The sequence below is a fragment of the Balaenoptera physalus genome, assembly GCF_965194825.1.
Source record: "Balaenoptera physalus genome assembly, chromosome: 20".
In the NCBI taxonomy this organism is placed as follows: Eukaryota; Metazoa; Chordata; class Mammalia; order Artiodactyla; family Balaenopteridae; genus Balaenoptera; species Balaenoptera physalus.
Genome location: NC_138901.1, coordinates 44,300,499 through 44,327,657, shown reverse-complemented (window position 1 = coordinate 44,327,657; position 27,159 = coordinate 44,300,499). Strand labels below are relative to the sequence as shown.

At 46.2% G+C, this 27,159-nt stretch overlaps 1 protein-coding gene across 8 annotated transcripts in view; it reads right to left on the bottom strand.

Moving 5' to 3' along the window:
- Positions 1-27,159, bottom strand: part of RFFL (ring finger and FYVE like domain containing E3 ubiquitin protein ligase) — a 67,505-nt gene that overhangs the window by 11,217 nt on the left and 29,129 nt on the right. For all 8 annotated transcript variants that reach the window (XM_082443723.1, XM_082443721.1, XM_082443724.1 and 5 more), the window contains exon 2: positions 7,319-7,506. In XM_082443723.1, coding sequence (XP_082299849.1) covers positions 7,319-7,506 — 188 coding nt within the window. The remainder of the gene's footprint in view (positions 1-7,318; positions 7,507-27,159) is intronic.

Genomic DNA, 27,159 nt, shown 5'->3' with positions numbered 1-27,159 from the left:
TCAGACAGCGAGAACAAGACAGTGCGATGGGAGCTGGGCGAGACCTCCCCCATCACTCTTACTTTTACTGAGCTCCTCCTCTCCCTGCAGGTGCAGGCTACCTTGCAGATTTCAGGTAAAAGCCACTCGGAGGTGGCGCAGCCCCTGTGGGCATCGTGTATCCAGATACAGGACACTATGTGGAGTGTTCCGTCGGAGGCTTACTTTATTCACTTTACTGATAGAGAAATGGAGGCTATTAATTAAGACTACCAGCTTCAGGATAAAAAAGCCCTGCATTTTTATTGTCTCCCTCCTCCATTTCTTGTGGCATCACCTTGGGGGTGTAACTTAGCCTCTCTGGCCCTCAGTTTCCTCAACTGTAAAGCAAGGCGGTAACAGCAACTGCCTCATAGGATTGTTGTAAAGTTAAGAGATAATGCATTTAGTATATCTGACACATGAGTCTTCAGTAAGTGTTCAGTGTTTTAATTATTCTTGCTAGGAGATACAAGCCAATGATAAGAGTCAAGATTCAAATCCTGAACTATGATTCTTTCTACTTTATTGCTGAGATAAGAAAGCAAATGCATAAAGGTTATGGTGGTGACTGTTGTTACTACTAATGTTATTAATTAAATTATTGAGGGGCCACTATGTGCTAGAGCTAGACTTGGCTTGTCATTTAATTCTCAAAGCAAGCCCGCAAAGTAGGTATTTGCGTACCTCCCTGTTTTACAGACCAAGCATCTGAGGCCTAGAGAGATTTAAGTCCCATCCTAAAGGGCAGGCAGTAAAGAGTGGAGCTGGGATTCACACTCGAGGTCTGTCTGAGTTTCGTGCCCACAGTCATGCTCACGTTGCCTAACTCAGCCCCAGGCGAGCCTACAGCTGGGCTGAGTCAAGGGCCTGGCTCTCCATCCCCCAACTGCCAACCCAGCGCCCCGTCTGCAGAGGCTGGGGCCCAGGCCCCCCTCCACCCCAGGAAGGCCCACTCAGAGTGCTGGGAACGCAGTGGTGCCTGAGAGCCTACCCAGGACAAATATTTAGTCAGCTACAGGAGGCCCTCTGGACGTGATTAGGGAGCTCTGGTCTGTGAAAGTACAGGGTGTCTCAGACGGGCGACAAGAGCACCCGGCAGGCAAGCTGGTACCACCAGGCAGCAGCTCCTCCCAGGATCGCAGAGAACACGACTCATGAAGGCTTGCTCAGCTCACAGGAAGCAAATCCTCGGCCTCTCGCCCCGCAGGCTGACCGAGCACGGCGACATCTGACCGAGGCCTGTTCCAGCCACCAGCAGGCCACACGCCACCAGAGGGGTAATCCCTGGGCCCACAGGGCTGGTCCCGGAGGGCGCCCTCACCCATCCTTTAGAGAAATTAAAAACTTTTCATCCTGTGGTGACTTAAGTATTAACCTAAAGATTTCTGCTCCCTCTTTTCTAAGTATAGAAAGCTATTCAAGCTAACAAGAATGCCCAGGAGAGGGACTTCCCTGGTGGCGCAGTGGTTAAGAGTCCGCCTGCCAATGCAGGGGACACAGGTTCGAGCCCTGCTCCGGGAAGACCCCACATGCCGCGGAGCAACTAAGCCCGTGCACCACAACTACTGAGCCTGTGCTCTAGAGCCTGCGAGCCACAACTACTGAGGTTGCGTGCCACAGCTACTGAAGCCCGCACGCCTAGAGCCCGTGCTCCGCAACAAGAGAAGCCACTGCAATGAGAAGCCCGTGCACCACAACGAAGAGTAGCCCCCGCTCACTGCAACTAGAGAAAGCACAGCAACAAAGACCCAACACAGCCAAAAATAAATTAATTAATTAAAAAAAAAAAAAAGAATGCCCAGGAGACTGACATTCCCAGAGTCGAAATCACAGATACTCTTGTGTGGCACTGAAGTAAAAGTCTGCATAGCTGACGTCATTTATAGTTAGTTTTCTCTAAGTGTCATTCGTGCAGTACAGGAAAACAAGCATAATGCTTACCATCGTTTTGACTAGTGATACTTAGAAGCTGGGGAAGGACACGCATCAAGCTCCCTTATTCTCTACACAGTTATAACCAGACAATAAAACGTTCAGCGACTGACTGGAAAGGACGCATGGCTGCACTCGCTTCATAAGGGTCTGGGACCAGCAGCCACTCAGGTGGAAACTGGATGTTTCCGGGTATGCGGGGTTCAGTCATATCTAAAGCTTTTCTGTTGGGCAATGAGATGTGCTTAGGATGACAGTGAAATGACGAGGCTTCCGTGTAATAAAGCTGTAGGTCCTGACGTGGAACATTATTTAAGTCAATGCAGTTTGATAAGACCTAGCTTGACACAATTAAAAAGCCCCAAGTTGCTCAATGAGCCAGATCTAAACAACTCTCTTCTTCAAAGATGTGCAGCGTATTGGACGCAAGATCAGAATGCAAAGGCAGCAACCAACCCAGCTTCTCCGTACCCCCGGCTCGCCAGGGACTCTCAAGTCCCGGCATCGGCATCTGAAACACACCCTACAGGAAAGAGTAAGACAGCGCTCTCTTGAGGCTAAAACCCCAGTTTGCAGAGGCAGGAGAGAACAAAGGAGAAGGAAAAAGCAGCTGTCAACAAATGTGGGCAGAACGAGCAAGGGAAACACATATGTATACATTCTAGCAAACGGTGCAAACTGACTCACGAGGTCGCATGAAAGATGACCTAGGGGAGCCGACGAGCCTGCACAAATGCCAGGAACACAGGCAAACACCAGCATTGGGAGGCTGGCAGCGGCACCCGCCTTTGCCAATCCACCCTTCCTTGTTCCACCCTCTCCCCAGCCTCGTTCCCTGGCACAGGGCGGGCCCACTTTCTCAGCCCACCAGCCCCTCCTCCTAGCCATCCTGCCCATAAGCATCCCCTCCTGCAGCCCACCGGGAGGAAAGGGGCAGCCCGAGGCGTGACACACTAGGATTAAGGCCTAGCTGGTCACGTCCCAGCTAAGGGAACTTGTGCAAAACAGATAACTTCCCAGAGCATCAGATTCTCACCTGTAAAGTCGGACACTCAGCCTACCTCGAAGGACTACTCAAGTACTACATGAGCTAAGGCACAGCAAACCTCAGCATGCGGTGGGCGCGCAACGCACTTCAAGGTGACACCGTCACCCCCTTTTCCCTTTCCCCTGTGCCTCATCTCCAAGCACGGGCCGGTCCCTAGGAGCCACCCCCTTTCTACTCTGAGACTTGAGTATCTCTTCCACGTTTCCAAGTACAACCGCCCTGCCAGGCCACCTCCCCCGCCTCCTCCTCAGCCTGGTCAGCTCAAGAGGCTGGGAGCCAAACTCCCTCCAAAACCGTCAGGGCTGCTGCTAGACCATATGTAGGTGTTACCAGTACAGATGGGATATGAGGCTTGTGGCAAATCCCAGCCTGCCATTTCTCTCTGAGACTGGAAACTCTGGGAAGGCAGGGCTCCATCTTTCTTAGTACGTCCTCTCTACAAAGTCCTTAGTGCTCTCTGGACTTTGTACCCAATGAGCAGTTGGAAAATACTGACCACGATGAAGAAAGGAAAAAGAGACAGTAGGATCCATGTAATCACGCCAGTTCAAACACTTCTAGAAAAGACATTTTAAAAGCTTGCAGCTGTTAAATGCCAAACCCTTAAGATAAGATGCTGATCCACTTAAGCATGAAATTACAAGTGCAAAATTCTCATAGGAGAAAACATCCTTAATATCCACAAAATTCACTGTGAATTACACAAAATTAATCCATCCCTTTGTGGCAAGAAAATATTGTACCAATAACCATCTTTTACCTTCCAGACTGGAACTTTCTTTCCCCCCACAAAAGCTCTTCTTGCTACAGAAGCTTTCTTTTTGTCTCCTTGTGTGGCTGCATATTTGCCCCCATCTTCCTGTCAGACTACAAGCTCCCTACTAAGGAGGGATGACTTTCTTCACCTCTGCCTGCCTAGCCCACACAATGTCTGACACACAGTAGATACTGAATAATGTATTTTCCACTGAACCACTGAATAGGAAAAAAATTCCTTATTTTAATCACTGTCAGGCTCCTAGGCACCCAGACAGATTCTCGGCCTTCTTTAGTTTGACCTCCTCCTCCTCCTCCGTTTCATCTGTCTTCATCAGCTGCGTGCCCTTGTATCTTCGTAGCTAAAGTACCTGTTGTATGAGTCTCAAATTTTTCATCTGTAGAATGGGTTAACAACCACTTCTTCACAAGGTCTGGCACAAAGAGTTGCTCACTAAATGGAAGCTACTTCGATCAGTCTCGGCCTCCACCCTACACCAGGCTCTGGGAACTTCCCGCCAGGTGTGCAGGAGCTTCCTAAGTGCTACTCCTATGGCTCCATCAAATTACCCTCCTCATGAAGCCACGTCTGCTCCCTGAAATGGGATCGATCAGGTTGTTGCCTTGTTCAAAATCTTTCTGATGCTTCCTTGTTGTCTGGTGGCGATAGGCTCCTTACCATGGCAGTCATGGCCCTTTACCACCTGATCCCAACCTTGCTGCCCTAACTTCCCTGGTACCCTGCACTCTGGCCAAACAGGCCACTCACAGTTCCCAAGTCCACCTTGAACTTGCTCCACATCTGGTGCTTTTACCTCAGCCACTGCTTTGCAAATCAACAAACTTTCCTTCATCCGGCTAGAATTATCAGTTTACCAACAATGCCTGATGCCCTAGAACTTAACTTATGCAATTGACTATTATTAGTTCTTTGTAAAGGTGGGCCTCCTCGACCAGACAGTAAGCTCCCTAAGGGAAAGACCTATGTCTTAGTATTCTCTCCACAAAACTGTAACCTCCAGCTACTAGCATGCTGCTGGGACAGCACCGGGCCCTCAGTGAAAATCTTCAGCACGGAAATGTCAGCCATAAAGTGATGAAAATAGAAACTCTCTGGTCTACTTCCTCTTTTTCAAACTGCTCTCAACTCAGCAGTCCATTCGTTCATTCATTCATTTATTTTTAAAATTTTATTGCCTACCTACCACGTGTCAGTCACTGTTCTAGACACTGGGGAAAAGCTGTGAACAAAACTGACAAAATCCCTTCTCCTATGTATCACCTGAGAAGACAGGCAATCCACAAACACATGTATGCTGGGTGGTGATAACCACTATGAAGACAATAAAGCATCTTCCCACCCTGACCCAACCATCGTTCTCCTTTCTCTGGGGGCGGTTTCCTTGTTCATTCACGTTCTCTCTTCAGGCTGAGCAATGTCAAGAACTCGCTCGATCCCCTGGCTCTCTCAAGTTTCCAATGTGCTCGACATGCTTATCCTGAGCCTGGAGCACCACCATCGTCCTCTCTGTGCTTTCTCTCCATTTCCACTCCAGAGGATAACTGACTTTTTTAAAAAAAAAAGGGGGGGTGGGGGGGTGGTTTCAAACAAACCTATTGCAAATTCATGCTGCTTCCTTTGTTTGTTTGTTTATTTTTTAATTAATTTTTTTTGGGGGGGCCACTCCGCACGGCTTGCAGGATCTTAGTTCCCTGACCAGGGATTGAACCCACGCCCTCAGCAGTGAAAGCGACGAGTCCTAACCACTGGACCGCCAAGGAATTCCCCATGCTGCCTCATTTAAATGAGGGTTTTCCCTATTCCTTTCTTGCCAATTACTCTGCCACTTCAGCTGGTTGTTCCTAGCATTCCTCACAATGTAACAATGAAAACAGCACGAGCTTTGACGTCCAACAGACTCTTGATGTACTTGAGGAGTCCTTGAAACTACTACCTTAGATAAAGGGAACAATTTCTTCATCTGTAAAATGGGAACAAATGATAGTAGTACACACATCATAGGCTGTTGTAAGGTTTCAGTGAGACAACACATATGAAATGCGAGGCTCAGTGCCAGGCACATGACCAGGACCCGACAGCCCTCCTTCCATCTCATCTCAGACCCTAACTCCACCCCACCGTCTCCACCACCGACAGCACTGAGGCCACGTGGCCCCGAGTTCCTCCTACTCGCCACTTCAGTCTCCATCATGGACTGAACCTTTCAGCCTACGTATAAAAGGAGAGGTACCCCTGCCCACCAAGCCACAGCCCCCTGGCCTGCAGGAGCCTCTCTGGTTGAGCTCTCAGTGACTGGGGCAGCCAAGCAAACCACAACAAAGCTTGGCTACGTGCCCACCTTCCCCGCACTGCAGTGAGGTGTAGGCAAAATACAACCTACGAGGCAAAATGCCAATCCTCCATCGTCTTACAGTTACAAAGGGGTGGCTGGTCAACATTTTGAGCTGCAGAAATTCTGACATGCTGACTATCTTCTGGGAGAAAGCTTGAGAGTCAAAGACCTATGTTTGAATCCTGGCTCTGCCATTAATAACCAGGTGATCTTGGGGCGCTACTTAAGTAGAGGGGAAAGAATGAGTATTTTAATGTCTCCAATGCTGTCAGGAACTTGAGACAGTTTCCTTTTTACCTGTTAAACTTTAAGCCTTAGTTTCTCATATGTAAAGTGGGAGTGTAGGGACCCTAAAACCTACATCATAGAGTTACTGTGAGGATTAAATGAAACAAAAACTCTATAAATTGCTTAAAATAGTCCCTGGCATACAGCAGGTGGTTTAGAAAGTATTTTTTTCCTCTCAAATTTCTCATTATCATCATTTTAACGTCACATTCTAGGCTGCAAACCTCTCATTCTGCAGAAGAAGACAGATGCAGCAGTTCTCTTCTCCGGGTCAGGGCTCACCTTCAGCCCCAGGCGTGCTTACCACAGACAGAGGGATGGCCCACACCCGTACACCATGGCCCAGCCAGTGATTTTACCTCCTGCTCACTAATCTGGAAAACACGGCTACCATGCATTTCAAATGAAATGGCAACAGTAAATAAGCTCCATTCTTCATCTTGTTAGGGTCCTGATGTACCTGAGATGTCCTTGACACTGTTTTCAATAAAAAGAACAAGTTCACCTGCAGCCAGGCTTTTTACGACGGCAGCTAATGAAGGAAACAACAGCAAGTGCCTACTGCACCCCAAGCATCGCACCGGGCACCCTTCGCAGCTTAGCGCATTTTATTCCCACAACACTGCGAGATGTTGACTTGGGTACAATTATTATATCCCTACTTTACAGACGGAGAAAATGAATCTCAAGACAGGTTAAGTCATACAGCTAGGAAGTGGCTGAGCTGCTATCAGAATTCAGATCTAGCTGGCTCCAAATCTATGCCAAGATATGTTGCTTTTGCTTGGTTAGTTTTAATACTTTTGTGAAAGGACAGCTCTGGGTTGCCAGCTTTGCACAGGCACCATGGAAGGGTCAGCAGACCTGCCTGAGGGCCTGAGGCTACAGCGGCCGAGCAGGCCGAGAGGTCGACACTCACCTTCCTGGCCATGCTTGCGAAGTGGGCCCCGCAGGCCTTGCAGTTTGGTTCCGAGCCCGTGGGGGAAGGGAAGGAGCTGTACCCAGGGTTGGAATAGGCCTGCGTCCTGGCTCCCTGGGGCGGTGGGGCCTCCTCAGGCTGTCCATCCAGGCAGAACCAGTTGCAGCAGGTTGCCCACATGATAAAATCTGGCACGAGGGAGAAAGGGGGAAAGGTCAGAGTTAAGACACACCTTGACGGCGTCCCCTGAGGGCACAGGTGAGCAGCGACATCGGTCCACACCTCCCATCACCGTCATGGTGAGGATGGGCTTTCGGGGGCCACCGACTTCCTACCGCCTCCTGCACCACGCCCGCTGCCGTTACAGGAAAGGTGTGCACAGACGCCTGACCTGCAGGCCAGGCCGGCACGGGCAGCAGAGCCGGCACGCTACCTTTGAAAGGTTGCCGATGTCTGTTTGGGTTTAATCTGAGAGCTTTACTTCAAATAAAATCTTTTGTCTTAGCAATGATAAGTGGCCTAACAGCCATTTTATTCAGGAACATGACCTTGCCCCTAGAGCTCAGACAGATAGAGCTCTATCATACACACGTGTACAGTTCCACACTCATATTGACCATGGGGCGGAAGGATCATTACTTCCTTTATTTAGATGAGGCAACCCAGGCTCAAAGGAATCAAGGTCACACAACTAATATATAGAGAACGGAGATTCTGAAAACCCAGCTCTTCTGACTCTAAACCTAACGTTCTCTTCCCTATACTACGTTGCCCCCTGGTTTCCCCTCCCACCAGCCAGCAGAACTTACGTACAGCTCTCACATTTGTACGTCCGGCCCTACATCAACGTCTACCACGGCACCTGTAATAGTTATGCTTTTTTTCTACCACTAAACCATACGCTCCTTGAGGGCAGGGACCACTTCTTATTCATGTCTGTTCTGTACTCAGCAGTATCGTGCACACAGCAGATGCTCCACAATGTTTGCTTCCTTGCTGAATCAGTGCCTCTGCGGGCTTATGAAGAAGTTTTGGGTTATTACTTCCATTTTACATATCAAATACAGGAATTAGGGGCTGGGGGGTTGGTGACTTTTTGAGATCACAGAACAAAGAGGATCCAATCTCTCAAATGTCAGAATAAACTAAACATTGCAAGGGGGTCCACTAAAATGCCAGTCGCTGCTGTAATAAAGTAAAATGTGCTTTTCTCAGTAGACTAAGGTAGTCAGGATGGACACTGTGGGCCTGAACTCTGCTTACAGAGATATCGAATGAAACATGTTGCGTATTAACAATCAGTTCACACAAAAGAATGGTACTTTCTGCTCTGCCTCCTGACTCGCTGAAAGTGCCTTTGTTAGATCAGAGTTCAAAGACGTAGTAAGCTGGAAGGAACTAAGACGTCAACGGGTTCCACCTTGGTTATTTTTTAGAGGAAAAGAAAGAGGCCCAGCAGGAGGAAAGAAACTTCCTGGTTCACCCAGTTACAACCTTTGGCCTCGTGATTACTCCAGGGCCTTTCCAGCTTCCCGACACTGCTTCCAATAATACATGCATTCACTTTTGCAGGCATGTCTGATTAATACCTGTCTCACCCGGTGGCCTATGACCCCCATGAGAGCAGGGACCATGACAGTCTTACAGTGCCCAGCAGAAGGGTGGCTCAACAAGTACTACTGAATGAATGAATCACATACAATATTTAAAGATTAACTAACCACACATTCGTTCCATTTCCTTCACATCAAAAACATGTCTCTCTGACTCACTATGACTTGTCTGAAGGCTCTCAATTCCCAGAAAACAGGGACTTAATCTGCCTTACGAATTCACACGGAATAATGAAGCCCAGAGCAGTTAAAGAACTGAGTTATTTGCTGGCAAGAGACTGCAGGCAACAGCAGAGTAGTAACCCTCCAAAAGAGGAAGTTTGTAACTCTTTAAATCACCTGTTGATGGAAGCATCTGAAACAGTGTGTAATAATACAAAGATCAGAGGATCTGGAATCTGAAGACCTGGGCTGTTACCTACCTCTAACAAGTCACAGCCTTTCTGGACTTCATTTTTCTCATCTGACATTCTCCAGGCTGTAAAGCACTAAATAAACCTTAGTTGTTGCTACTAGCATTATAACAATGCTTTCACTGCAATTTCTCTGAGACAGCACAGGTAAAAAGTAAACGTAGAGGTTTCACAATTACCATTTGCCTTTCTGGGCTTGTCCCGAACGTGGACAAATCTTTGACAGAATCAGCAGGATGTGTCAATTAACTAAGTGAGGTCAGGGGAAGGGGAACAGCAGAGCAGCCTTGAGACAAAGCTGTGGGTGGTTCACTAACTTGTCAAATCCTCCACTCATTCATGCGTGCAGCCCTTAGAGGAGCCAATGCCTTGCTGTCTCCAGTGCTAGGTGAGTATGGTCGATTACCTAAGTTCATGGTCTAGTAGGAGAACTAGAAATGTAAAACCAAAAATTGAAATTTCAGGGTGATCAGTGCTTTAACGGAGGTTTGTGCAGTGTAAGGGGGGTTACAAAGATGGGAACAATGATCAGCTCCTCGGGGTGGAGGAGTGACCAGGGAAGACACATCCTATTGAAACAGGCTGGGACCCCGGGGACCCTTTGCTGCCATGCTTCACCTGGACAAACGTCTCCTGGAGCAACAAAATACAAATAAACTATAAGGTACTAAAAATAACTACGTGCATGCACTGGGGCAAATTATGGACAACAAGATACAAAAAGACCAAAAACCCAACTGCCACTTCTAAAGAGCCTGGAGCAAAGGCAGGGAGCAAAAGCAGGGCACTGCGCATGCCCCCTGCACACACCACCACCAGAGGGCTGGGCAGACCACCTCAGCCACCTCTCCAGTCCAACCCCTGGACCTGCTCCTACCCTCACCCCATATAAGGAGACAGCTTGCACCCCTGCTCAGCAAGCGAGCAAGCAAGGGCACCTGCGGCTTGTTCTCGCTCCCCTCCTGCTGCAGCAGGGGCCCCAGTAAAGCCTTGCCTGAATTTCTCATCTGGCCTCTTATCGATTTCTATTGATAAAGGAGGCCGAGAACCCTGGTCGGTAACACTATTATGGACCAGAAAGTCAAGAGCAAAAAGACTTTTCAAGAACAAACCAAGAGCATGCACCAGGGCATTAAAGAAACTACAAAATGCTTGGTTGGGTCAAAGGTAAGGGTAGGGGTGGCGGAGAGCACAGCAAGTAAACAAGCAACCATTTAAAAAAAAAACAAACTTGTATTCCATGGTAAGGAGTCTGGACTTTATCCTGTAGGTAGCGGGACACGATGAAGGGTTCAGGCAAGCAGGTTTTGTTATCTTATTTGCATTTTAGAGTGGCCACTTACAGCAGTAAGCGGTGTGGAGGACAAATCCGAGAGAGGGGCAGGTTGGAAGAAAGATATGAGGATATAGGCAAAAGAGAAAGGGACAGCTAGATCTGCGACAAACTTAGCAGGATGTGGCAATGAACTGAAGAGGCGGGGGGGAGGGGAGAGAAGACGCTGGCTCTCTGAGTTACACAACAGGAGACAGAGTGGAATGGCTGACTGGGATAAAGCCCTCGGGAAGAGTATGTGTCTGTGTGTGAAATGGGGAGTGGGGGCAGGTTAAGATTCTGAGTTGAGTTTTGTACCTGTAGGACCTGCTGACCTTCAGCACCGTGTTGGCTGAAGATAAAGGTTTGCAGATCCTCGCCTACTGGAAAGTATGTACAGCCAGAGAGGGCCAGAAGGTTGGTTAGACACTCTGGGGCAGAAGAGAAGCCAGCCTGGGAGAGCCCTCGGGAACGTGTGATCTGAAGAGCAAGCAGAGGGGAACCAACCAGCACAGGGGAAGGAACGAAGCATGCTCAGAGGTGGGAGAACAGGAACAGCGTCTTGAATTTCAAAAAGAAATTTTCAACATTGTCTAATGACCCAGAGAGCAGAACACGCGGAAGAATGAGATGGACCTAGTTTTAGGAAACTGTGTGCTCCATGCCCGAGCAGTTTAGCAAGAGACAAGCTGACCGGTAACCACAGGTTGCGAAGTGAATGAGAAGTGAGGACCTGCCAGACTTTAAGGATAAATTATTCCTTCTAGAAACTTTTGACAGCGAAGGGAAGAGAGAAGGCAGCAGAGGTCACGAGATAAGAGAAATGTAGACGTATTCATAGACCGCAGAGGAAACCCCCCAAGACTAAGAGCTGAAAGAAGGGAAGCTGGCAATGAATGATGGGAGTGACGACCAGGAGTGGGAAGAAAAGTGACCAGGTGACGAGACGTGGGGATGGACTAAGACCTCCTTCACCGGAGGGTGGAACAGAGGTGAAGACAGATGGAACCAAAGACAGCCTGATGGCATTAGCAGAGAGAGATGGAAGAATGGAATATTTAACCACAAGAAGAAAACAGACTTTTCTTCCCACAAGGGGAATCCACGTGTTGCAATTCTTTTCCCTAAGAGGTAAGGACTTTGTCACGGAATGGGCAGACCCACTCGGTAAGGCACCATCAGTCGGGAACTCTGGAAAGCCGGCCACCTGCACCTTGTTTCATTTCATGTGCTTTTACAAGCACTTGGGAAGCACCAGATGTGCTGGGCACCGGGGAGACCAAAAGTGAATTCCACAAGGTCCTTGCCCCCGGGGACTCTGGGCCCAGTCAGGCACGATATATACAGCTCAACTCGGCCCTCCTGGTACAGAAGCTAAGAAAGCTTTTCCTTAGCTGGGAATCAAGAGGACCTGTCTTCCTCAGCACTATTTTCAACTTCTAACTTTGGCTCTAAACTTAACTGCCTGCCTCCTCTGAACAGCTCTGAAAGAAACACCGTCAGCCTGTTGGGAGTATTTGGCTACTCTTACAAGGACCTGGCTGTGTGGAAAGACTTGAAATGTGCCCCTTCGTTATTCCACCGGCCCCATGTATGGGTGGAGAATGCAGCCTCCTCCTGGGGATGTGGGTGTGTGGCCAGGGGTCACTGGGGAAGAGTCTCCAGTGCTAAAAATACCTTAGACCTGCCCACCCTAACAGAACAGGCCCACCGAAGTCAGCAGCCTAGGCTTCTACTCTTTGTGACATATATTTAACTACCAAAAGACACATTTCTTAATGTGGTCTTGCCAAACTGGAAAGCCCTAAGCCTAAATGAGAACTATATTCAGGGTTATTTCAGGGAGTGAAAGCAAAGAGTTCGTCATTTTAACGCTGCCGTACAAATAACACTCTTCTTTGGGGAGGATACTGCATCCATCAGCCCTAAACAGAGACGCACGTGCGGCATCTATTACTTAAGGGCTGAAAGTGCAACCAACTGTGGGATGTATGAAGAATTCTCCCTAGGTTGACAACTTTGAAAAACTTCCCTCTCTGATCTGCAAACCTCTTTCTGATCTGCAAAGAAAATTATCACCAAATCTTCGCCGAGGGCTTGAAAATTCCTTCGCCAATTTCCCTCACCCTCTTCAGAGAAGATGGGACTTGGTGATCTAATTTTCAAATACAATCTGACTGCTCTCCTACTGCGTTTGTTTGAAACCTGCCAGGCTCTCCTCTTCCAATTTGCCTAAAGGGTAAAGAAGACGGGAGATGTAGGGCTGGGGTGAACAAGAAAATGTACTATTCCCTGTGGAAGGACCCAGTGGTATGAGGCAAGAACGGCTAGCTTGCACGTGGGGTTTTGTCAGCTTGATAAGTAAGCTGGTATTTCTTGGGAAACTGAACCCTGTTGAACAGGAAAATTATAGTGCTAAGAACAGGACAAGATAAGTGACCTATTCCAGGTAGGCTGAGTACAGCCATAGTTAGAGGCAAGAGGGCAGATGCTGTGATTTCTCCCTATTAAGTCCTAGAATATTAAGTAATTTTAAAACAATCACTTCTCTACTTGTCTGCCTGCTCAAGACAAATGATTTTAAGTGCATCAGTGGTTGTCACAGACTTTCCCATGGAAGAGAGAAGAAGGGTCAGAATGGACCCACAGAGTAAAAACGTCAGAATGTCAGCATCTTAGTAAAATCTCTGAGTTTGCAATGCAACTCCAAAACCACCTTGCTAACCACCAAAATCTAAGGCACTAAAGTTGAGGCCCCCAAGATTCTCATCCAAACTGTTCTGATTTTAGTTAACTGCCCTGTGTGCCAAGCTACAGGCTTTACCCGGATGCAGAGACAGCAACATCTTGGAATTAACATACTATGGGGAACCCACCGTATAAGACATTACAAAAATCCTTTGGAAAATACCTCATTAAATGCCCCCAATCCTCAAAGAAGTACCTTTATGACATGACAAATCAGAAAATGGCTAGTTGCAAGCCTTACAGAATCATCTCCAGTTTATTGAGGGTGGTTTGCCTACTGTCACTACTGTATTGCTGGAATTATCAAAAGCATCTATGCTGGTAAGTGCAGAAAGGAAAGTGTTCCACGTTCTGGATCATTAGTACAGAATGGGCTTTGCTTCATCTTGTATATCATCCTTAAAAAGCAATTAAAGGATGACTTTGAAAGGAACTGCAATGCAATGGCTTTGAAAGGAAATGCTATGAAAAACCTATCAATATGGCTTAGCCATGTCTCTTTGAAATAATTGTACAAGTAATGACATATTCTGAGAAGTAAAGAAGAAAGTAGCCATACTCTGCTGGAAGAATGCTTCTTATCTGCCAGGCACTGAGCTAGGTACTACCTAATGCTATCTCATGTGATTCTCACAACCATCTGGCAAGGCAGATTAGTTCTTCCCATTTTCAGGTAAGAAAACCAAAGTTCAGAGAAGTTAAGTAACTCGCTAAAGGTCATAGCTACAGGGCAGTGAAGCCAGAATTTGAACCTAAGTCGCTTAGACCCTGAAGCCTACACTCCGTAGGCCACAACAGAAGTGTTCCCGATTCCACCAAAAAAAAAAAAAAATCAGTCTGTCTGCCCTGCAGCCTATTACCCTCTGAGCGTCTGCTTTCCACCTCTACTGGAGCTTTCCCATCAGTGCATAGACACTTTCCAGGACCTCCCAGACTTAGAAAACTCTTCCTTGTCATAATGCAAGTACGAATTACAATCACAATGTATTGCCACCAAACACCCACTGGAATGGCTAAAATGGAAAAGACAGATACTAGCAAGTACTGACAAGGATTTTTTGCTGGCCAAAAATATGAACTGGCACAACCACTTTGTAAACACACACACACACACACACACCCCCCAGGGCTTTGCAATTCCACTTCCAGGTACATACCCAACAGAAACATGTCTACCAAAAGAAGTATACAAGAATGTTTGCAGCAGTTCTATTGTAATAGCCCCAAGGTGGAAAAGATCCAAATGTCGATCCACAGTAGAATGGAGAAATAAAGGTATATTCATACAGCAATGAGAATAAACAAACTACTGCTCCATGCAACGGTAAAGATGAATCTTATAATGCTGAGTGAAAGAAGATAGGCACAAAAGAATACATATTAAATGATTCCATTTATATAAAATTCCAACACAGGCAGATTACTATATGGTGCTAGAAATCGCACAGGGGTTATCCTCCGACAGTAGATGGAAGGGGGCACAAGGGGGCTTCTGGTAGTGTCCTGTTGCTTAATCTGAGTGCTGGTTATATAGATGTTTACTTTGTGAAAATTCATCAAACTGTACACTTAGAATTTGTACAATTCTCTAGTTATATATATATATATATATATATATATATATATTTTTTTTTTTTTTTTTTTTTTTTTTTTTTTTTGGCTGCATTGGTCTTTGTTGCCGTGCGCGGCCTTTCTCTAGTTGTGGAGAGCGGGGACTACACTTCGTTGCGGTGCACGGGCTTCTCATTGCGGTGGCTTCTCTTGTTGTGGAGCACGGGCTCTAGGCACGTGGGCTTCAGTAGTTGTGGCTCACGGGCTTAGTTGCTCCGAGGCATGTGGGATCTTCCCAGACCAGGGCTTGAACCTGTGTCCCCTGCATTGGCAGGCGGATTCTTAACCACTGCGCCACCAGGGAAGTCCCTCTCTAGTTATATTTTAAAGTTTATAGAAAGAGTTTTTAAAGCATCTAATATTTGTAATTTGTAAAAAAAAATAAAAATAACAAATAACAAAAAAACCCACAACATGTTGACTCCACACCCACCACTCCTCAGTAAAGGTCCTTTTCTCTGCTCTCTACATCAAAATTTCTCCAAATATTCGACTGCACTTCCTCAACCTCTAATTCACTCTTCAACCTTCTCCAGTCTAGCCTGACTCAATCACTCCGCCTAATCTCTTCTTTGTAAGGTCACCGGGACTTCCAAGTGGCCAGGTCCGAGTGACACTCTCTAGCTTCATCTTCCTCAACCTCCCAGCAGGGCTGGACACGGGCAACCCACCCTTCCTCCTGGAAAAGCTCTCCCCTCTAGGCATCTCTTAGCTTCCAGAACTCTGCACCCTTGGTTTTCCTCCTGCCTCAAAGCCTCCGTGCTGCCCCCCTCCCTCTGTTCTTAAGTTTTGCCAGTGCCTAGGTTGTCTTCCATGTCCTCTCCATCCACACTCTCTCTCCCGAGGAGACCCCAGTCAGATGGCTTTAAACACCATTCTCAAGCTGAAGATTCGTCAGTGCCCATCTCCATCTCCCTTGGCCCGGACAGTGGTCTAGATCGCATCTCTCATCTATTACTCACATTTCCCTCCTTAGGCCCTTTGAATTTGCTGTTTGTTCCTTCCGCCTGCATTCTTCTCCCCAGAATATCACGTGCTTGGCTCCTTCTCGTCATTCACCTTCAGTTTAAATGTCACTTTCTAATCTCATGCCTAACACTTAGTACTAGCTGGTGTTACTTGCTTACTTGTTAACTGCCTTCCCTAACTAGAATTTTAAAATCCATAAGGGCAGGGACTTTGTGTACTATTGCATTTCCAGGGTCTATCATAGCTTCTTGGACAAGAGAACGGCTTCCTAACTAGTTTCCCAGCTTCAGTTCTTGCCTCTCTCCAGTTCTTTCTCCACAATTCTTTCTTCCTTCCCGGACAAAAACACTTAAAGCTCTTTCATGGACTCCCATTACATTTGAGAATTAAAAATTCCCACTCCTTGGGGAGAAGGAAGGGTAAGCTGGGCCGAAGTGAGAGCGTGGCATGGACTTATATATACCACCAAATGTATAATAGATAGCTAGTGGGAAGCAGCCTCATGGCACAGGGAGATCAGCTGGGTGCTTTGTGACCACCTAGAGGGGTGGGATAAGGGAGGGTGGGAGGGAGACGCAAGAGGGAGGAGATACGGGGATATATGTATAGGTATAGCTGATTCACTTTGTTATAAAGCAGAAACTAACACACCATTGTAAAGCAATTATACTCCAATAAAGATGTTAAAAAAAAAAAAATTCCCACTCCTTACACGGTTAAAAGACCCCACGTATGCCGCCAGCCCCGGCCCACTTCCCCAATTCACAGCCTGCTACTTTCCTGACAGCTTACTAAGCTTCAGGCCTTGTGACCTTTCAGTTCTTCGAGGACGCCAGGCTCCCTGCCGCCGCGGGGTCCCTGCACTTGCTCCCCCGCCGCTACTGCTCCTCTCGCCCTCAGGGCTCTGCTCACGTGTCACCTGTTTACAGGTCTCCTCCCCAGTCACACACTCGCTCACTGCCCTTTCAGTTTCCTTTGGGAAAACGATCATAATCTGTAATTGTATCTGTCTGTTTACAGCATAAACTCCAAGGGCAGGAACCTCATCTGTCTTCACTTTTCTATCCGCATCATCTAGCACAGGGCCGCTTCATAGCAGGCACCCAAATAACTTGTGGAATGAACAAGCCGAGATCAGAGAAACAGTCCATATTTTATCAATACAGCCCATGAGGCAAGTACTAGTTATCTCTGCTTAGGGCCCAAAGCATTTTGCCAATATTTACAGTGACATAAAGTGACTACGAAAAAGTTCTTTATCTAAAACAAAGGTAGCGGGACTTCCCTGGTGGTCCAGTGGTTAAGAATCTGCCTGCCAATGCAGGGGACACAGGTTCAAGCTCTGGTCTGGGAAGATCCCACATGCCGCGGAGCAACTAAGCCTGTGAGCCACAACTACTGAGCCTGCGCTCTAGAGCCCGCGAGCCACAACTACTGAAGCCAGCGCACCTAGAGCCCATGTTCCGCAACAAGAGAAGCCACCACAATGAGAAGCCCGCGCACCACAACGAAGAGTAGCCCCGCTCGCGGCAACTAGAGAAAGCCCGCGCGCAGCAACAAAGACCCAACGCAGCCATAAATAAATAAATAAATAAATTTATTTTTTTAAAAAAAGGTAGCTAACCTTGGGCAGGCTACTTAAGCTTCCTGAGTCCGTTTCCTCACCTGTATAAGAGGGTAACACCTCCCCTGTTGGAAGGTAACTAACTGTAGGGATGAGAAATAACCAAGAGCCTAACCTACAGTAAGTGCTCCATAAATAGCAAATCAAAATAAATTATCGTTAAACTATACGTTACAAGTCTAAACTGGCAACAGCTCAGCTGTTCAATAGCAACTACTGACTGGCAAGCCCAACGTCCCTCTCTCCCTCTGGTCGCGCAAAGCCCGAGTTTCCCACCGCCCGAGGGACCGGGCTGGATGGGGCCTATGACACAGCCGGTCACATCACCCACGCAATAAAGACACAATCATTATCTGAAGAACTCACCTTAAGTTTAAAATCACCTTTCAACTTGGAAGGTTGCTTATTTTTTAAAAGAAGTTAGTCTGGAAAGAAACTCGAACTCCCTCAAAACTCTTTCATGTAAAACAGAATCTCAGAGTCGCAACTGGAATCTTCCAAGAAACCTGCCTGAGGGGTCTACCTCGGAGGGGGAAGATTTAAAATGCCGGTGACAACACAATGAGCATAAAATAGGGTGACTGTGGCATTTCTAAGCAAGGCAACTGGCAGAGTCAACCATACTACAGACGGGTCTCCCTTGCCGGGTGTGGGACAAGGAAGCACGTTCTCTGTGGTACTGAGATTATTTCTGAGATATTTTAGCATGAAGAACTCAGAACACCTAAGTCACAGAGGAGACAAGTATACTGTGGAACTTTGGAAAACTTTAGAACCCCAAGGCCTGAATCAGAACAACAGCCCTGCTGGGGTAGTGTATAGTCTGGACATAAACAGGGGAGCTTTCTCAAGGCTGGAGCATTCCCAAAGGCTTTAAAGCCTAATGGAGGTTTTCCATCCTCCAAGGCAGTCCTTTAGATGTGGGTAATGGATAATGTATCGTTCCTAGATAAGAATTTTCTTTTAGCGCTAAATTTTTAGAAAACAGAACAGTAAAAATATATATATTAAAAAAAATAAAAAATAAAAAAATAAAGTTCCCAAATATGTTTTACTTTGGTTTTCGATTCAGTCAGACTTGACCTTAAAGCCTGGCCCTAACAGTGAGTCACTTGAAGGAGCTTGAGAAAGTTGCCTCTCTGAGCTTCACTGTAACAGGAAGACACTTACCTGCATCCCCCAGGCTGGACACAGAGTAGGTGCTCAGTATGGAGGGAGCAGGCCTTACTGGGCTTTCCAGTTCTACATAAGGGGTGGAAGGCAGTACTAGACGTTCAGTAAACAGTAGGCACTAGACTAAGGCACGGGACCAATGAGGATCGAGTGTTTGCCTCTCTCCAGAGCCCCATTCACACTGAGACGTGTGGGAAGGCTTCAGAGACACTGGGGCCTGGCTCCTCTCTCCTCCCATCCCCGCGTTACACTTCTGTACAAATGATCAAAGCTTGAGTGAGAGAGAGGATCTCCTGTGCTGGTATTTCAGGCGCAGGCAAGGGGAAAACTGGGGGAGTTATTCAGACTCTGGGGTCCTGAAGCCCTTTCTCAGATGATCCTAGAAATTTTTATTTTTTAAGGAAAAAGCAAAAACACTGCAAAACACCTAACATGTGCCAAGTGAGTTGTTACATGTCCATCTACTGTCTCGTTTAATACAGTGATGCTGCCCCAAAACTCAGAATTTAAATGGTTATTTTGTAAATGAAGAGGCTGGACCTCAAGAGGGTTGGGTAACTGGAGCAGGGTCACACAACTAGAGGGCGATGGGATGTAAGTCCAGGTTCTTGGAGTCATTTGTGGTCCTCCAGAAAGAGGCGGCTGCTTTCAGCATCCACATGCCCCACCGTCAGCACCAGTGCTTCAAGGGCCTGTGCGCTGGGAGAGCGAGGTTAACGGACCGACTGGGAGAAGACCAGGGAAAGCGCCTGAAGTGGCCAGCGGCGGGGGGAGTGCTTCGCACCGGTTCCTGCTCCATTCTAGGGACACCCAAAGGGGTACCTACCCGCCAAGCCAACCTTCAACACTTGAGGACCTTGTGAAAGGCACCATAGACAGAAAAGCCATTCCTGGGAATCCAGAAGTTTAGTTTACACATCCAGAAAGGCATCTGCATTTCCTACTTCCTACAACCTCAGGGCACCAGTGCTCCAGACAGATGCCCACTTCCTAAAGGTAAAGCCCTTCCTCGATATTTGGGATCCGTTTCAGTTTCTATTCTTGCCCACCTGTGTTGGTCCAGTGGAGGAGAGAGGGGTTTCTGACTTAACTGTCTCAAGTACAACTAATGCTCTATTAGCCCCCTTTTAAGAAGTGTTTTCACTGGTAACCATTAAGTAATAATGAAAGTCCTAAATGTCCATCAACAGATAAATGGATAAAGAAGATGTGGCACATATATACAATGGACTGTTACTCAGCCATAAAAAGGAATGAAATTGAGTTATTTGTAATGAGGTGGATGGCCCTAGAGTCTGTCATACAGAGTGAAGTCAGAAAAACAAATACTGTATGCTAACACACATATATGGAATCTAAAAAAATGGTACTGATGAACCTAGTGACAGGACAAGAATAATGACGCAAATGTAGAGAAGGGACTTGAGGACACACGGGGGGAAGGGGAAGCTGGGACGAAGTGAGAGAGTGGCATGGACATATATACACTACCAAATGTAAAATGGATGGCTAGTGGGAAGCAGCTGCATAGCACAGGGAGATCAGCTCGGTACTTTGTAACCACCTAGAGGGGTGGGATAGGGAGGGTGGGAGGGAGGCTCAAGAGGGAGGGGATATGGGGATATATGTATACATATAGCTGATTCACTTTGTTGTACACAGAAACTAACACACCACCGTAAAGCAGTTATACTCCAATAAAGATATAAAAATAATAATAATAATAATAATAATAATGAAAGTCAATCATCAGATCTCAGAGCCCCACCCTCCTTGCTCTCGGCTCCAGCTACCCTGCTGTGCTTTCAGTCCCCAAATGCCAAGCTTACTGTGGCCTCAGGAACCTCCCTCCAGTTCCTCTCTCAGCCTCGACCCCTGCTCCCACCCCACCTCCCTCATGTGGCACTTACTTCCTCAGCGAAACCTTCTGGGCCCCGTCTGTGCTCTCATAGCATCTTGAACACCTCCGGACAACCGTCATTCATTCATCTGCTCAGCCCTCTTCCAGCCACTGGCGATTGCAAAAGGAACAAAACCAGGCAAGGTCCCCGCGCGGCGTGGCACGGCGAGTGCATTCTAAGGGGATGAGCGCTCTGGCAGCATTGCATTTAAGCAACCATTTAACAACCTGTATGATTCTTTCTAAAGTATTCTTCTCCAGTGATTAGGGAGCAGAAGGTGAAACAGAAAACAAAAGCAAGTCACTTTACAGCTTTATTTCCAACCTCAGTGCCAGGCAAATGTGATCACCAGGTATTTGTTGAAATCTTACTAATGATAACAGCATTAGAGCTTTAAAAACTGGGGGGAGGGACAGACATTCATTCTTGAATACTCCACAACCGTGATTCCAGGGTGATGAGCAAATTATGGGTTTTAAACCCACAGAACCACAGCAATCCTTTTAAGGAAAGATGTCATAGTAACGCTGCCTACCTCACACATGCTGAAGATAATTTAAACGTCTGCTAAGATTGCTTGAAAAAGAAGGAAAGAACAGGAACAGACCGACCTTCTAAAAGTAATAGAAAAATGTTACGATTGTCGGTTCTTACAGCATTAGAAAGCCAGAAAGGGAGAGCCTCAAAGATGTACAAGATCGTCAGTCACTTCCATCCCTCCCCTGCATCAAAAGGCACAGAAGGCATCAGGGCCCTCCTGGAGGCTGTGGTTTGAAATGGTGCTGCGACGAAACTGCAAAGAATACAAATAAAGATGAAAACAGCAAATGGAGAAGCAAGAGAACAGAGAAAAGAAATGCTGGAAATCAAAGAGACAGACCTCGACCAGACAGCCAGGTCCAAGCAGAGCTTTGCCTGTGGCTACTGAGGGCACAGCCCCAAGCCAGGTGGGAGAGAAACAGGACAAAGGCTGTGAGAACCAGAACAGCAGAGGGTCTCAGGGCATAGAGTGTTACAAAGACAACATGAAGAAGGAGAAAAAGAGAGAGATTTCTACTTTGCACCAGTAACAAATGAGCTCTTTTTTCCTGCAGTGGTAACTGTTGTAAACAACTGAAAAACATACTTAATAATCACAAATTATAAATGTTCCTGGAAATTCCCTGGTTCCAACTAGTCCATGACAAATATCTGCAGAGGGACCTCAGCATCTGCTCTGAAGTTCAGGGGAAAGTAATTCTAACCAATGGGGGTGTGCCAAAGTATCACCCTCGGGGTCTGACCAATTAAATGGCTGCTTCTTTGTGTGGCGTTTAGGAGCGCTGACAGATTGAACAGTGCAGCAGAGAAACCTACACATTTAATTGCAGCCCAGGCATTCTGCCCCAAAGGGCGAGTCAATCAGGGAAGAAAGCAGTGCAGAGTGAAGTCTTCTAACAACGCTGAAAACAGAATAAACGGACCTGCAGTTTAATTACCCCGGGATCCTTCTTCCATCAAAACTGATGACAAAGCCCATCAAGAATAAAAAGACTCTGATCCTCCTTGTACTCTTCTGCAGGGAACAGGATTTACCAGATAAGCTTGTCTGGACCTTCTGATTGAAGAAGCTGCTTTCACTAGATACTATGACAGTGACTGACTAATGGGTAACCATGATAAAAAAAAAAACTTCAAGGAGACAGGAACTAGGTAAGAGGGTTTGTGGTACTCCTTGCCCTAGGAAAAGGCAGTGCTTCAGGACGGGAATTCTGCCCAGGATCTAAATGATGTTCTTTACGTAGGCAAATGTACTGGGTGTGGAAGGAACAAAGACTCTAGATTTTGGTGCTATTTAATCCCTTTAAACCGTAATTTCCTCAAAAACAATAGAACCTGCCTGCTTCACTGAAACTGGTAATTGAAAGAATTAAAATAACAAGCATTTCTAGAGTTTAGCACATAATAGGTGCTCAATAAAAGTTGGCTAGAAATAATTTTAAGAAAATCTTTTTCAAGGTTCTTTAATGTGACAATTTATCTGCTCTATCCTCTACTTTAAAAAAAAAACAAAAAACAAACAAACAAAAAACCTTTAACCTGATACCTTTAACCAGGCTCCATCTAGTTTTCCAAAGATCCTCCAAGAACTAAAAGACTCCAGGCCCCTCCCACCAGCTCTTAATTTTATAATGCCTGAAGAACTTTTCTCTGAGGTGGTCAGAAGTGGTTTCTCCACAATGCAGCCCTAGGCTGTTTCTTTCCAATTCTACTCCATTGCTAATAAATTTGTCACTTTTCCTGCAGCCCAGACAGCTCAGACTGTCCCTTAGCTCCTCAACCCCTCTTGTTCACCAAATTCAGAGAATGGAACATTCTAGGCCCTACCTGGTGCTCCGTAACTATTTGCACTGCGCTGAAGTCAGATGGGATTTGGGGATAAATCCAGGATGAATCCAGACTAACCCCTTCCTCCCCAAGACCTTTGGGCTTGGTTTGATGTTTGACCTCAATCTGAAAATTATGCTGACTTTCTGAAATGTTTTCTGCTCCTGCCAGGATATGATATGCCCAGTATCTATCCCAAGAAGCAGAAATGGAAATTTCTAGTTCATCCAGTACCACAAAGAAAACCTTTGTATTCGCACCATATTATCTCCTCGTGAAGAACACCTATGCTTACCAGGTCTTCAGGTTTTATTCTTTGCCTATATATCCCACAACACAGTGCAAACTGCCTCGTATTCACCACTCCTTGACAGATCCAAGAAAAAAGCCACCTGTGCTGATACCCAGAAGAACTGCTGTTTTCAGGGATGTTGTGATGTGCTGCTACTTCACCCATTTGCTCCTGGAACTATAAAGTGGCAGGAGAGTCTTCTTTGCAATGGGGCAGGGATACGAGATGCACAAAAAAACATTACCCAGGGGCTTCCCTGGTGGCGCAGTGGTTGGGAGTCCGCCTGCCAATGCAGGGGACACGGGTTCGAGCCCTGGTCCAGGAGGATCCCACATGCCGCGGAGCAACTAAGCCCGTGAGCCACAACTACTGAGCCTGCGCTCTAGAGCCCGCGAGCCAAAACTACTGAAGCCCATGTGCCACAACTACTGAAGCCCGCGTGCCTAGAGCCTGTGCTCTGCAACAGGAGAGGCCACCACAATGAGAAGCCTGAGCCCCGCAACGAGGAGTAGCCCCCGCTCACTGCAACTAGAGAAAGCCCGCGTGCAACAGCGAAGACCCAATGCAGCCAAAAATTAAATAAATGAATAAATAAATAAATAAATAAAAAAAAAAAAAAAAAAATTACCCAAACCTTTACCGGCCCCGTACTCATTAGTTTATGGTTTGAGACCATCATTGTTCTGAAATAACTCAAGCAGTTATAATAATCCACAAACACCCCAAGATTACTCCCTAATAGACATAATAAAGCAGATTTCACAGTGGCAAGCAAGAAGGAATGGCGGGGGGTAGGGGTGGGGTTCAGAAAACAGGGGTTCCGAAGATCGTTTACCCGCTGGGTGACCCCCCCCCCACCCCAAGCAAATTACTTAAGCTCTTCTCCAGAAACTCGCCTAGGTACAAAACAGTTCAGTAGTTGCCATTAGATCCAGCCTCCACACCAGAGGAAACTTTCAAAGGCTAAAAAGACCCCGTGGTCACTTGTGAACTACCTTGCTCAGGAAACACTCAAAAGGTGGGCTAGAAATCCTGGAATTCAATAAAAGGAAACTGTTATTTAAAAGGCTAGTGAATTAGAGGCTAAAATTTCCTATCATTATTAAAAAATAAATAAACAAGCACAGCTTGAATCCCACATCTACCAAAGAGAACAGATTAGCAGTCAATTCAGGGGTTTCATTTTATAAAATATACTAGATGCAATATGGTGTAAACTAGGAAAACCACCATGCACCAGGAAGAAAGAATGACCTGATCCCCAGAAGAAAGATCTGCAGCTGTATGAAGGCAAGGGCAGTAAAGGTCTTGTTGCCTTATCTCCTTTTCAAACCAGAAGCAGACACGTCTTCAGCCAAGCTCAAGTATTAGAAGTCTTGACTTATTAAGCACACCAAGTTTCAAAACACAGGCATACAAGTTACAGTAAAGACAAGCACATCCTGTTTGCACTTGACTTCCTGTTCTGGGCTGTCTGATCTCTTTAGAGGGCTGCTCCCTAGCCACAAATAGGTAACCTTTCACATCTGCCAACCACTGGTTCACTGGACAGTATTTCAGTGACAACAAAATACACAGTTCCACGAGTCAGGTAAAAGGTGCACCTAAAAAGGACCAAAAACCAATCATGAGCCTCTAAGACACTTTCTGGATTTCCCATGCTTCATACTGACATCTGACCTAGAGTAAACAATGAAAACTTAACACAAATAGTGCTGAGATAAGAAAATTAAGCCTGGAACAAAATTTGGAATATGAGGGCTGGGAAAAAGAGCAAGAAAAATTGGAAATGTTTTTATTATTAAATGTTGGCCTCCTTTCAAATGTAGAAGGAACAGATCTCTGTCAGCCAGTCCCCAGCGAGCAGATCCCCAGAAGGGAACCACGCAGAGCGATCACAGCAGTTAACAGGGCCCTTCTGGTGAGCACTGCCCCCAATCCACCCTGCTACCAACCTCAGTCTACTTTTCAGCACTGCAAAAGCCTTCAGTTTAGAGACCTGAAGCCTCCACTTCAAGCCAAACTTCCATTGTTTTCAAAGAGCTAGTGGTTCTTCCAAGCCACATTCAGTGTTGGGAATAAACGCTGGGCAACGAATATCCCAGTTTTTATGGACAAGTTATTTAGCCTCTTTGGGTCTGCTTTCTCATCTGGAAAATAGGAGGGCTGCACTACCCTAATCACTAATGTTTCTCCCAGCTGTAGAAGAAATGCAGGGATCCAACAATAACAGTTAGCAGAAGATGCTATGGCTTCCTGCTTTCCTTCGCTCAAATAAGATGCCTCTAACATCCCACATCCCGCAGTGTGAATCTACCTTGATCTACTTCCCAAGCACCCAAGGATTTTTTTTCCCTTTCCCTTGAAATGTGGATCAGAAAGTTTCCCACTTGAAAGCAATATACTAACAAACCTTGAAGACTCTTCTTTACACATGGTCCTTTTATTAAGATCGTAATGTAATCCACCACTTGGTTCCCATGCTGGTCATATGATTCCTGGAGAGAACAGAGCCACAAAGGATGGAGAAAATTGACCAGCAACATGTGGCACTCCCTCCCACACAGTGACTGCTAATGGGAAAAGAATGAGGCAAATCTGGGTAAGAAAAGGGAGTGGCGAAGACAAGTTCGATGAGTCAGTGCAAAAAAAGAAATAAGAAAAGAAAAGGAAATGGAAAAGGAAGAAGAGAAGCAAACAAGAGGGAAAAATATCTAAACCAGTGAATAGAAACTTAAATCTGAAATTCTCTTATCCATTCATCCAACAGCTATCAATGTCTACTATGTGCAGGGAACTAGACTCTAGAGGAGATACAAAGGTCAACCAGATAGCTCTGCTCAATGAGTTTATGGTCTAGTAGGAGAGAGAAAGGCATGTACACAAACAGTTGAAATATATGGCAGAAAGTGTGCTGTGCCATAAAGGAGACATAAAAGAATCCTCCACTGTGAGACTCAGAGGAGGAAATGATTACTCCCAGTAAGGGATCAGAGAAGGCTTCATAGGAAGAATGACATTTCAAGCCAAAAACACAACAGAAACAAGGGCACACAAGTAGGAAATCAAGGACATACCGTTTCAGTAAGTAACTAGATTTAATTTGAGACATAAGTGGGCATGAAGGGAGAGATGGTAATAATAATAGCTAAAGATCCAGAGAGCCATGGCTAAATTGCATAGCTGGATTGGAGCCAGACTGAGTACTCCAAAATCAGACTCAGAATTTGAACTTAAATCCAGTGGGGAAGGAAGGGGAGCGGGGCAGTGGGGAGGGAGATTGACAAGTTAGGAGCTGGAGGAATCTCATAACTTAACCCATAAAATTAAGGTAATAAAATCAACACAAAATCTATGTGTGAAGATACACAAAGTCCCTCCAAAGAGATACAATGTCTTCCAAACCAAAAGCAAGAAGAGAAGAGGACAAAAAGGCTTGGATGATGGCATTAATATATTTAAACAAAGAATATGACCACATCAAAGTGTTGTCAACAAAGAAACTTAGAAAAATGTAGAAAAAATAGAGGGGGCCACATCGACTCCAGAATCACCCAAGGCAGAGAAACACTGCAGCGAGGTGACACGCCATCTTCTCTGTGATGGGACAAGGTTCCTTCGTGAAGTTTAAATGGGAACAGCATATAGTAGCAGTTAGGGGTACATGGGTTCTTGGAGTCAGAGGGACTTGGTTCCAATCTCAGTTCAGCCTCCTACCAGCTTGGACAGAGCCTTGGTTTCCTCATATGAAAATTGAGGATAATTGTGCCTACTTTGCAGGAGGACCACTGGGAGAATTAAATGTCCTACTGTATGCA